At 37.8% G+C, this 12,008-nt stretch overlaps 1 protein-coding gene across 3 annotated transcripts in view; it reads right to left on the bottom strand.

Annotated features, from left to right (window-relative positions):
- The window catches only part of LOC126262716 (sentrin-specific protease 1-like), a 160,717-nt gene that overhangs the window by 125,863 nt on the left and 22,846 nt on the right, over positions 1–12,008 (bottom strand). For all 3 annotated transcript variants that reach the window (XM_049959504.1, XM_049959503.1, XM_049959505.1), the window contains one exon: positions 3,621–3,715. In XM_049959504.1, the coding sequence (XP_049815461.1) occupies positions 3,621–3,715 (95 nt within the window). The remainder of the gene's footprint in view (positions 1–3,620; positions 3,716–12,008) is intronic.

The following is a 12,008-nucleotide window of genomic DNA, read 5'->3' as shown; positions in this document are numbered from 1 at the left end:
AATTATTTTCTTTTACGTGTGAAATTTCATCATTTTTTCACTTACTAATGGCTGCATTTGTTGCTATAGGTACACTTTTCTTCATAAGTTAGACAGATTCTTCGATGAATTTTGCACGGCATACATACCATACTTACAGGTGTATGAAACTCTAGAATTTATTTAATTTATGAAAAAACGAATGAGCTGTTGTATTTTAAACTTCATGTTTAGAAAAAACACAAATTTTGTAGTTAATTACCTCAATTTTTACCATAGTTTTTAACAGATTTGGAAAATTCTAGAGTTTCATACACCTTTAAGTATGGTTTGTATGCTGTGCAAAATTCATCGAACCATCTATATTACTTATGAAGAAAAGTGTACCTATAGCAACAAATGCTGCCATTAGTAAGTGAAAAAAAAATGATGAAATTTCACATGTAAAAAAAATTACTTCGTTATGTTTTCGAACTTCCACTGCTATGAATTCTGAAGCCTTCCTGGTCATGCTGACAAAGTTTTATGAATTTATTTGTAAAAGTATAGACAGTGGAAATTAAAATGTCCTGTGGTACCTCTCCTGCTCCAAGTCGGCCCATTTGACGTCCTAGCCCCCCTTAATGTATATTGCCCTGCTACAGGTAGTAATTTCTCCCCAAATTCATCATCTGAAAAATATAGAGTCATCTTACACTCACAGGTTAAGCTTATGTTGCCAACAAGCACAGAATTGACAATTTCAGAAGGGTGGTAGGGGCAGTAGTGGCACCAGCCTGGCCAAGCAGTATGATGACTATGGGAAATGGAGTGGCTAGTGTGCAGAACATTTTGTCGTGCTGCCAACCGTGCGATTACACTCCATATACTTTGCATTTTATAAACATCTAAGTAGTATACATTTCTACAGGCGACTAACTAATTTAAACAAATATGTTTGCACAGATCACTCAAATTAAGGCACAAAAAATGATGTTCAGCAACAGTGCTAATGTTGCTACTGATCTTAAAAAAAAGTGAACGTCATTTTGTATTCAAGGTCAACTTATGGTCAGGTAAATATGATATTCATATTTATTTTACTTTCTTTTGAACTGTTTGGGATTCCAAATTTCTCACTTTATTTTACATGGAAGGTTTTCGAACATCTATGCATCCAAGCGCAAAAATCCACTATAAAGAGGCAATGTTTATATGAAAATTAATTTTGTGTCTTCTAATGTGAACTTCGTACATCACAGTTCAGTTCAAACTGATTTTTATTATCAGCAACAAAAACCAATGAGGAGTAATGTATTGACAAGTGAGAGAGAATTTCAAAACCCCTCAAAAGGTTTCTGCAAGATGTATGGTTATCTACTTTACACAATATTCTTACTGCTTACTTCTGCGAATAAACGCTTATCCACTTTAGATGCACTGCCCCAAAAAATAATTTCATATGACAGCAAGGAGTGAAGATATGCAAAATAAGCCTTGTCTCATTAATATCTAGTTTTAGTAAGAATGTGTCATTATTGTTTGTTTTAAATTGCATAACATGAGTCTTTGTGAGATTTAAGATAAACTGCTAGCTGTGAACCACTTACAGAAGTCTTCAGATATCATCTGAGCTGTATCTTTGATGACTGAGATAGAATCCTTGATAAGTGCACCTGAGTCAGCAGCTAACATTATAGTTTTCGAATTACCCTTTAAAGTCACTGGATTATCTTTTATGTAAGTTAAGAATAAGAGTTGGCCCAGAACCCATGCATCAAAACCTCAACACAAAGACTATTTAAAGTTGACAGATTTTTTAACAAAAGGGAACTAAAAATGACAATACAAAGAGCATGACAGAACTGAAAAGGTAGCTTGGTCCTCTGTAAGAACAGAGTAGCCACCACTGTGCTAACTCAAACAGCCCACGGAAGAGACTTTTGATGGCACAGTGCACAGAAAGCCACAACTTGTGTGCTTGTCCCATGAAAGCATTTAACAATTTGGTGACTTGAAATTTGATGGCAAATGGGACCAAATAGGTATGTTCATGAAACTGTTGACACTGCAAATCATTCCTATGAACAACTGATAAACACTGCATGATATCACAGCAACAGTACTGACAATGGCACAGCAATCCTCCATGATCATGGATTCTTCTATAACGTGCACCAAGCTTGATGCCTCATAAGTTCAGGTTTTATTACAAGTGAACACACAAAACTACTTTTAACTACTACTGACAAAGTCAAGCAGAAGATGATGCTTTCCTGCAATTTAGCAGTTCAACTGCTTTTGACCTTACACTACACTGGGGAATTCGCTCACAAAGATTTATCAGGGCAGGGTGGTGGTGGTGGTGGTGGTGGTGGTGGTGGTGGTGGTGGTGGTGGTGGTGGTGGTCGTGGTGGTTGTGGGAGGGGTTTGTGTGAATGTTGCTTACATGCTTAAGCAATGTTGTTTTATGAAACTTGTTCTTTTGTGCAGCAGAATGACATTGGAATAGAGGACTGTCTTGCAATTCTGGATTAGGAACTAGGATTACAGCACTAAAATCAAAAAAAAACTTAATGCTTGGGAGGAACTACACAAAAATAAAAACTTATTTCATCAAAAGACAACATGGACATTCAAGACTTGTTAGCACTGGATGAATCCAACACTCCTGTTGATATCTTAAGTATCTATTTTATTTACACTAACACTGTAAAAAGGAACAGTTTGTCATCATAATCTATATCATAACTATTTCATTTAAGGACACAACTCTTTCAACCGAGATTCATCTCTGTGGTTAAATTTCATGACCATCAAGTCAACTGCATACACATCTAGCATTTCAGCATATCAATCATTTGACTCAACCACTGTGGTTAGGAGCAGCTTAAAGGCTCCAAACCACACAAAATTAACAAATCACTGTATTTTGACAGTATGATACTGGGAACTATTTTCTGGGACTTGAATGGGAAGATAATTGGTGGCTTAAACTTAATGATCACCAAATTTGGTGCCCATGTCCTAGTCTAAATTCCAGTGAAGGTATGCAACACTGTTGATGGTGTTCTCTCCATCGTGAAAGAAAGTTAAAATTGACTTATGCTTTATGTTATTCAAGAGGAGTGGGCTATGTGCTGTCAATGGGTTTCACTCCACTCTTTCCCTTTTCTGATCATCAGACAATACAAAAATGAAAACACAGTAAGCACATTCCAATTACAGTCATCTGCACTCAACAGATACCCTTGAGAAAAAGCAATCACACTACAAACCCTTTCTGATTTAGTGGCTAAACCTGTCCCTCAGGATGTCCCAGCCAATAGTGCCATCAGACTCTCTCTCTCTCACTGCAAACTTAACAGCACTTTGCAATGGGATGACTACAATCTACATCTCTTAACTGCCAGAACAATGACACATGAGGCACCAAGTTCCAGGAGGAAGTAGTAGATACTATATTAAATATTATCACACTAATTTAGATGCACACAGAACCTACCAAATTCTGTTTGACAAAGAAGCAACAGAGCCTAAAATCAGATATCACTCACTTGTATCTGGTGTATTTCAGTCCTTGGAGATGGTTTGCTGAAACTCTGGGTTCAATGTCTTATTATTGGTACACAATAATACTAGTTGTAATATGAAATTCTTACCTAGTGAAGTGAGAGGAGTGTGATGAAATCTTGGGCTACCAATCTTCCGAAATTTTGGTGAAATCACATCTTCATCAGTATCACATTCTAACTGCCTACAAATAATACCAGATAAAATTAACATCAATGTAACAAAAAAGGAGAAAATCAAGACAATTCTTTTAAAAAATAGTCATATATAGGCTGTCCATAATTAAAGCTCCAGTTGAAAAATTCTGTAGAAAGAACCACCGCTCAGAATGAGAACAGCATATTACTGATCTGGGGAAAAGTCATGAAACAAAAAAATTTTTAAAAATTAAAAAAATAAAATAAAGTGCATTCTATAGGCCAAATTTTCATTTAAGTGTCAGAACAGGCACACCAATAAGCACACAGCTGTTCCTCAGTTTGTGTCCAAGATGCACAACATGACTGTCTACATGAAGGATCATGCACTGCTGGTAAAACTCTTTTACAAAAATGATGACTGTGCGCCAGTAGCCCTACCCCCGAAGGTTGTCAAAAAAGTCACTACTGGTCCAATGATTACAAAATTTGAAAAGAAAGGTTCTTCTGAAGCACAATGGGGCAGAGGGAGAAAAGCAGTTGACCCGACACCTTTTGAAGATATGGCCACAGCACTGCAGGAGGGTTTGAGCAGTGGTGTCAAACATGCAATCCATGGGAAACTGCCCGAATGACTGACATGCCTACGAGAACAGTGTATCAAGTCCGACAAACATGCTGCATTGATATACATACAAAAACCACCCATCTTATCCATACAAAATCACCCATCTTCTGGAGTTGCTTCCTGCCCACCAGCCAGAGAGACAAACTTGCACTCTGGAATTTCTTGCTCACATGGAAGTGGACAATGAATAGCCATGAAACATACTGTGGACAGAAAAAGCCCATTTCCACTCCATGGACATGTCAGTACACAGAACTGCAGAATATGAACATCAGAAAACCCAAATGCATGTCAACCAGTATTTTATTCTACAAAAGTGACTGTGGGGTGCAGGTTGGCAGCATCATTTTTATATTTTTGAGGAGGTGGGTCTTGTTACTTGTGCCATCAATGGTGAATGCCATGGGTTTTTTTGCACATCAATGTCATTCCAACCCTTCAACAGGGTAGATGTGTGGGCAGGATCATTTTTATGTAATATGGCACACCTCCACACAATACACAGCCAGTGAAATGGCTGCTACAGAGGCATTTCAGAAATGGTAGAATTATCAGTCATCATTTCTGTAGAGCCTTAAAACCTGGCCATACAGATCATCTTATCTTAATCCATGTAACTTCTGATTGTGGGGTTATCTTTAAGATGTTATGTTCAGTCCTCCAGTTACATAGCTGAATTGAAGGCAAGCATTGTGCAATGCATTCTGAATGTGACCCCTGAGACATTCTGATCTGTTGTGTAATGTGCCGTTTCCTGATTTCAACTTGTGGCGGAACGCTGTGGGCAGCATACAAGGGGGTACCTGGAGTACCACTGCTGTGGGCGAAGTTTGTGCACGATGCATCTCTGCCACTAGGCGTGACTAGGCATGTATAGCGCTACTCATTGGCAGTTCATGTCACCTGTGTTGCCAACCTGGCTTGTTCTGTTCATCTGCAATGATTGTTTTTGCTAGCTCTATTTGGTCCTTGTTTCGTTTTTTATGATGGCAAGTTTAAGTTAACAATGTGCAGCGGTGAAATTTTCTTTTCTACTCGGTAAAAAAAGCTGCTGAAATTGTTTTAACGTTGAAAACAGCTTACCAAAATGACTATGTGAACAACTCAAGTGTCTGAGTGGTTTGCTCCATTTAAAAATGGCGATGTGTCGACTGATGATAAACCTCATTCTGGACATCCATAAACTACCAAATCGACGAAAATATTGAAAAGAATTCGAGAGCTGGTGCTCACAGACCATTTTAAGAAGTTTTAAGAAGATTGTGCCACAGCATTCATCGAAAAAAGGCCCAATTTGTGGCAAACAGAAGACTGGTTCTTCAACCACAACAATGCACCTGCACACACAGTCATCTCTGTTTAGAGAGATTTTGGCTAAAAATGGCACGGTTCCGCTGCCCCATGCACCTTACTCACCTGACCTGGCTCTATGTGAGTTTTTCTTATTTCCATGCATGAACACATTGAAGAAGTTGAGAAAAAAAATGAGGGAGGAGCAGTCAGCCATTTCTAAAGATGACTACAAAAAATGTTTTGAACAGTGGAAGCACAGGTGAGACAATGGTATCAGTTGTAATGGAGAGTATTTTGAAGGGGATAAGGTTGTTTGGTGAGCAATTTGAAAACACTTAGCTTTTAAAAAACAATTCTTTTTTAAGAAACTAATGTCTTTTTGCTTTTTATGCAGTTTTTTGTCCAAGGACAATTAAAAAAATGATGTTAATTTTGCTTTCTTCTCATCTGAAGTGGTACGACCTTTCCTCTGTAGATGAGCTTACCAAACACAACCATAACTGTTGACTGCTGAACTTGTGCAATCATGCATACTGGATGTATGGTTTGCCTCATGTACAACTCAAACCACAGCCATCATATCGTTATCCATCTGTCATTTGTAGCCAGTCCAGTTTATGTTAAACACATTTACAGTGCTATCTATTGGTAAAATTTTTATTTGTTTTTTCCCTGATGTTTCCCCCTTCGCCAATACTACGTCACTCCAATTTGACGCCATTCTGCACAGTGGTTCTCTTTCTATAGCGTTTTGAAACTGGAACTTTAATTATGGACACTCAAATTGATGTGCACCAACACATTGGGCTTCAAACACAGTGTACGGGGACGGCTCTTTATTTTTTCCCCTGCTTATGTCAAAGCGTATGAGCAGGAAATACAGCAGAACCCCAGTTAACAGAACTCAGGTCCACCAAAACCAAGGTAATCCCAGACACCTCCGAGAATCACAAATCTAAAAAAATAACTGTAATGCATGAAAATAATTCGAGGGCAAGAGCTGGGCTATGGCGAGCAGGGAGAGCTGAGTGCCCAATCTTGAATTGCTCCCCCAGCCATTGACTCACCAGTCTTAATATACTACACAGCCAACAATAATGGCATTCAAATGGGTGTTTATTTCTATTGAATGTATATTTTTGTGTTATTGTGACTAAGCAGAGGCATGATGATTTTATTTTTACTGATATTTAGCAGCTGTCAGAGAAGTTGAAAATGCAATCCTACAATGCAGGCTTTATCCAGACCAAATTTATTGCTTTGCTGCAATGTACACACATGCAAAATAAATTAAGTAACATAAAAATAACTTTACTAGAAAAGAAGAAGTAGAATTGAAATCAGGCAACTCGTGTGCCTCTGTACTGAACAAAGCTCCATAATACACTCTGGCGCAAGTCCGCGATCTTAAGCAGTGGTGTGTTAAAGAGTCATGAACCGACTGTTGTCTGGATATGTATGAGCAGTTTGGCTTCCTGAACTTGTTTCAGACTGTAACTGCTTTCTGATTTTTTATAGCCTCTAATTATGTCTCCAGCATTGGAAGACAAAATGTCAGGCAGAAAAATACACCTTGGAACATGGCCTAATGGCTGTAAAACAAATATCACCACAAATGGAAAACAGAAGTCTTTCAGAATTGGTGAGGTATAAATTAGATTTTTAGAGCAAGCAGCAAAAAATCCTCATAGAATCCCATTGAAAACTTGGGACACTGAAAAAGTAAGTGAAGATCTTAATCTTTAGTTCACCTAGCAACGAGAAAAAGGGATGCCTTTGACTGATCTGATACTGCAAGAAAAATCCGAAATGTTAACTGATGTGTTAGGTGAGGAAGAAAAAGATGTTTTCAAGCTTTGGGTTGTGAGACTAATTTAAAAATAGATACAGTGACTGGCAACTGAATACACTTGGAAAAAGTTATCAGCAGACCCTGACACAGTTGATGTTTTCAGATGATTCTTATTCTAAAGGTTCTATTAAGGACCATATTTACAATGCCAATGAAACTGGTGTTAACTTCAAGATGCTGCCCAGAAAAATCCCTAGCTTCCTAAAAGAAGTCTGCCCAGGGCACAGAATGGAAAACAAATGGGCAACTGTTTTATTTTGCACCAAATGCTTCTGTAACGAGTGTCTATCAGAAAGTAGAAAAACCTCCAGCCATGAAGGATGTTGCCCGTAATGCACTACCAGTTTTTACAGAGCCGAAAAAAGTTCCTGGTTGTCCGGTGTACTCTTTGCAATCAGTTTGCAGCAAAAGCTGAAAAGCATTAAACTGAAAAAGTCTGCCTAAGAAAGTTAATTAATAACATTGCACCTAAACACCCTTGCGGGTCAAAAAATGTTGATATCGCTGTGCATTTTGTTACCCCAAATGTTACTAGTGTAATTCAGCCACTGTATCATGGCATAATAGCAACGTTCTTGGGCATGCCTGGGATCAGCAGAAACTCTTCACAAGTGTTTGAAGTGAACTTATGAGTTTGAAAGAGATGACTCAATAATGTAGCAAATTTGACAAATGGTAAAAACTATTTCCAGATGCAAAGACATGGATAAGTGTGAGGTAAATGAATGTGTTGTTGCACGCAATTCACAGATAAATCACGGACCAAGAAACTGTAAAAACAGTGATGCAGTCAACTGCTGAAGCAATAGAAGGCTCTAAAACTAGGTGACATGGATGACAGAGTAACTGCTGACAACAGGTTTGTTTTTTTTTTTTTTTTTTTTTTTTTTTTTTTTTTTTTTAATGAAGCATTTGTTACATTTCAAAAATCTATTTTATAGTATATCACAGAAATTACAATATATGTGCTGTTATTTTAGGTGTCTTAAGATTTGTTTAACAATACAATCAGTTAGCACCACCTGATCTCCTTCTGATGAAAAGCCTGCAGGGCACAGCTGGTATAAAACATCTTCAGGGAGGGGGAGGGGGGGGGGGCAGTAGGTGCACAAAAATTACTCATGTTTTTGAATGAGTAATTCATATGCTACAAACTGTTAAGTACAGTACACCGTATATTGATGTACTGTAATCTTAAAAATCCAATTTTAGCTTTAATAAAGAACAAAGTGTAGCCTGCAGAGAGATGTCTACATTCATTTGACCTTCATAACTTTTCAAAAATATTTACTGTAATTGCAATGCAAAATACTCTACTGTACATTAGATGTTGGTAACTTAACTGAAAAAAGTATTGTTCTAATGACCCCCCCCCCCCCCCCATCTGTAGCTCAGTTAATCTGAGTTATACTGCACAAATATTTCATGTCAAGTTCTTTAGCATGTCATTCACTTGCAGTACATTCACAAAACTGTCATGTATGAATTTCTTGATTCATTTCTTTGATACTCATTTTTCTATCATGTGGATTGATCTGTCATAATTTTTCAAATAAAAGTATCACATCTAGCTCTCACAACTTTTTATTTGTTTTAAGCAACTATATTAAAGACAGCACGAATTTTTTTATTCAACACATCACAATATCTCTGCATTCACTCAGTTGTCACTATATTTTCCAGAGATTTCACAAAACTTGTTGGTTATCCAAATACTTTTAGTATCAGAAATACAGAAATGTAACAATACATTTAAAAATAGCTAACTATTTATTCCAGACATTTTTAAACATTTAGTAAATACAGTTGCTTGTTTGGAAACTGATAGACTCCAAACTTTCTGTAGAAGCTAAAAAAGTTTCTCTTCTGGTCAGAATGTGATATGTGCCACTTCATATTTTCAGGGATGTCTACTCCCTGGCGTAAGGAGATTTTTTAACTATTGTTTGCTATAATTACATGGGCAGCCTTAGTGTGATTGTTACAATGCATCTATGAAATACATTTACTTGTGAAAACTTTCCTGTCTGCTCTCTTAGTTTTCAGTTTTATGTAACAGCTTAACACTAGAAACCACCAAAGGAATATCTTTGTCTGGTACCAAAATTTTTAACCCCTCTACCTCTTCTAATTGTTTTAGCACATGGATGAGGGCCCATGACTTAACATTCTTAACCTAGTTCATTTTGAAATAAAATTCAATGCTAACAATTGCATAGCTTTTAAGAAAAAATAAAAAATACCTGAAACTGCCACCCTCACATTTTTATCGCACTGAATAAACTATGTGGTGCCGACTGCTTAACATTGTTGGTAGCCTTTATTTTGTCTGCTGCTGCAATGCAGATATGAAACTAAGAGGGATATCTTTGACAGGTGCAGTGGCTTTCAGGAATGGCAGTGCCTCCACATTACGGCTCCCGAGGGAAGAGGAGCAGTGAGGGGAAGAGAGCATCGGCTGCTTGCAGCAGTGTTGTCACCGCTACTCGCATTTTGTGCTTAACGCGAAATTGGAGGTGAGACTCGGAAATATTTTCCGCTTAACCGACACCGCTGCCGGATCGGAAATCACCAAATTTGTTGACATATTCATGCTTGAGAATTTTACTTACAATTTATGTATTATTTATTTATTGCAAATCATAAAAAATGAATGGACAACTTACGATACTATGAATCGAAAGTCAAAAACTTATCTTTGAAATCTGTTTGCACACTGCATTTATTAAACACGGCACAGTAATGTTTACAAACTGCAATTAACTGTGCCTGAAAGAATTGTCAAAATGGTGTTCATTTAAAGATCACTGTCATTTATGTTTGATCTAAGATCATCCTCATCATAGCATGAAGGTGTTGTATTGATGACAAATTAATCGAGGGCTATTTCCATTATTCCATCCTGTGTCTAATGATCTTGCACCAGCTGCTGCACTTCCCAGCAGTAACCTTTCCAGTCCAGTGCAGTAAATGAATGGAAAGCAGCATTAACAAAGTTCTGTAGTCTTTCCTTTGACATCTCACCAATGACTCTGTTCTCCCTGACATTGGTTTTCTTTCTTTTTGCCCATGCCAATTCTATCAGATTTAGATCACAGTAGTAGGGCAGTAAATGGGCTATTTTGTGGCCTCTGCTCTCAGTGATTTTATCCATGACATACACTTTCACAGTTGGTTTATTTTCCTTTTTAGAGAATAGCTCAGTCTTCCTCATTGAGTCGTTGCACTTTATTTGCCTGTCTCACACCCACTCTATCATCATAATCCTAAAATCACATTTATTAAGCATTCCATCAAACTTACGGTGCATTATCAGTACAATCACAGAATTAGGTGGAATATAGGAACCACCAATTCTGCCAATCCCACCCCCCTCGTCAACATCCAGTAGTATGATCAACATCAAGACATTCAAAAGTTAGTGAAAACAGTTTCTTTCATGAAACTTCCTGACAAACTTAAACTGTGTGCTAGACCTGGATCCCAGGTTTGAGTCCCTGTCCGGCACATGGTTTTAATTTGTCAGGAAGTTTCAAATCAGCACACACTCCACTGTCAGGTGAAAATTCATTCTAGTTTCTTGCATCCTGCTGCAGGTACCTGCTGGCTCTGAGCACTATGGGACTTAACATCTATGGTCATCAGTCCCCTAGAACTTAGAACTACTTAAACCTAACTAACCTAAGGACATCACACAACACCCAGTCATCATGAGGCAGAGAAACTCCCTGATCCCGCCGGGAATCAAACCCGGGAACCCGGGCGTGGGAAGCGAGAACGCTACCGCACGACCACGAGCTGCGGACAGGTACCTGCTGAATTTGTCATTTTGTGGGAAGTTTTCTCAAGCTTACTGAAAATACGTATGTTCAGTTCTGATGCGAAAATGTGAAGTGTTGAAAATGAGAATGGTACAAAGATGGATGAGCTGAAAGAAATGTACCACTGGAACCCGTATACACTTGTAATTGGCACCACCAATCAAGGAAGTGTGAAATGAGTTTACCAGTCAACTTGTTTCACCACAAGGGAAAGCAGAATTTAAGTACAGAGGTCTTTAAATTTTAGTTGATTCCTTAGTGTTATAGAAAACATAAATGCATTACATTTATGATACAAGTAGCAAACACTGCTTGCAAAAACCGAAGTGTAATCAAAAGACAGTCCCTTGGTGAGATACCGCACATAACATCCTCCAAGTTTTTAATGTAAGTGAAATGCTCCAACTTTAGTTAAATGAATAGTGTTTCTTGGCAACATCAACATTAATAAGTACTCCTACAACAATTTTTCTATTTTTTTTTTATTTTTGTGTTTTGTCGTGATTTTTGTTCGTTAATAATAATGCAATAACTGTGAAAAATAACTGCACTTCTGCAACAAGTACATGCAGAAATTTCCTGAAATAAACTTGCCCCAGTGAAATGAACACGTAAACCTGAGCAAGATTTTGTTCTAATGTAAACACCTCAGCAAGTGCTGACAGAATTTACTTGCTAGTGAACACAAGCCTTTCGTAATAGTTCGCATCTAGGGGGTGCTTGGCATTGGCAGTGCTCAGAGACAA

This window comes from Schistocerca nitens, chromosome 6 (genome assembly GCF_023898315.1).
Source record: "Schistocerca nitens isolate TAMUIC-IGC-003100 chromosome 6, iqSchNite1.1, whole genome shotgun sequence".
NCBI lineage: Eukaryota > Metazoa > Arthropoda > Insecta > Orthoptera > Acrididae > Schistocerca > Schistocerca nitens.
This window is presented reverse-complemented; position numbering and strand designations above follow the sequence as displayed.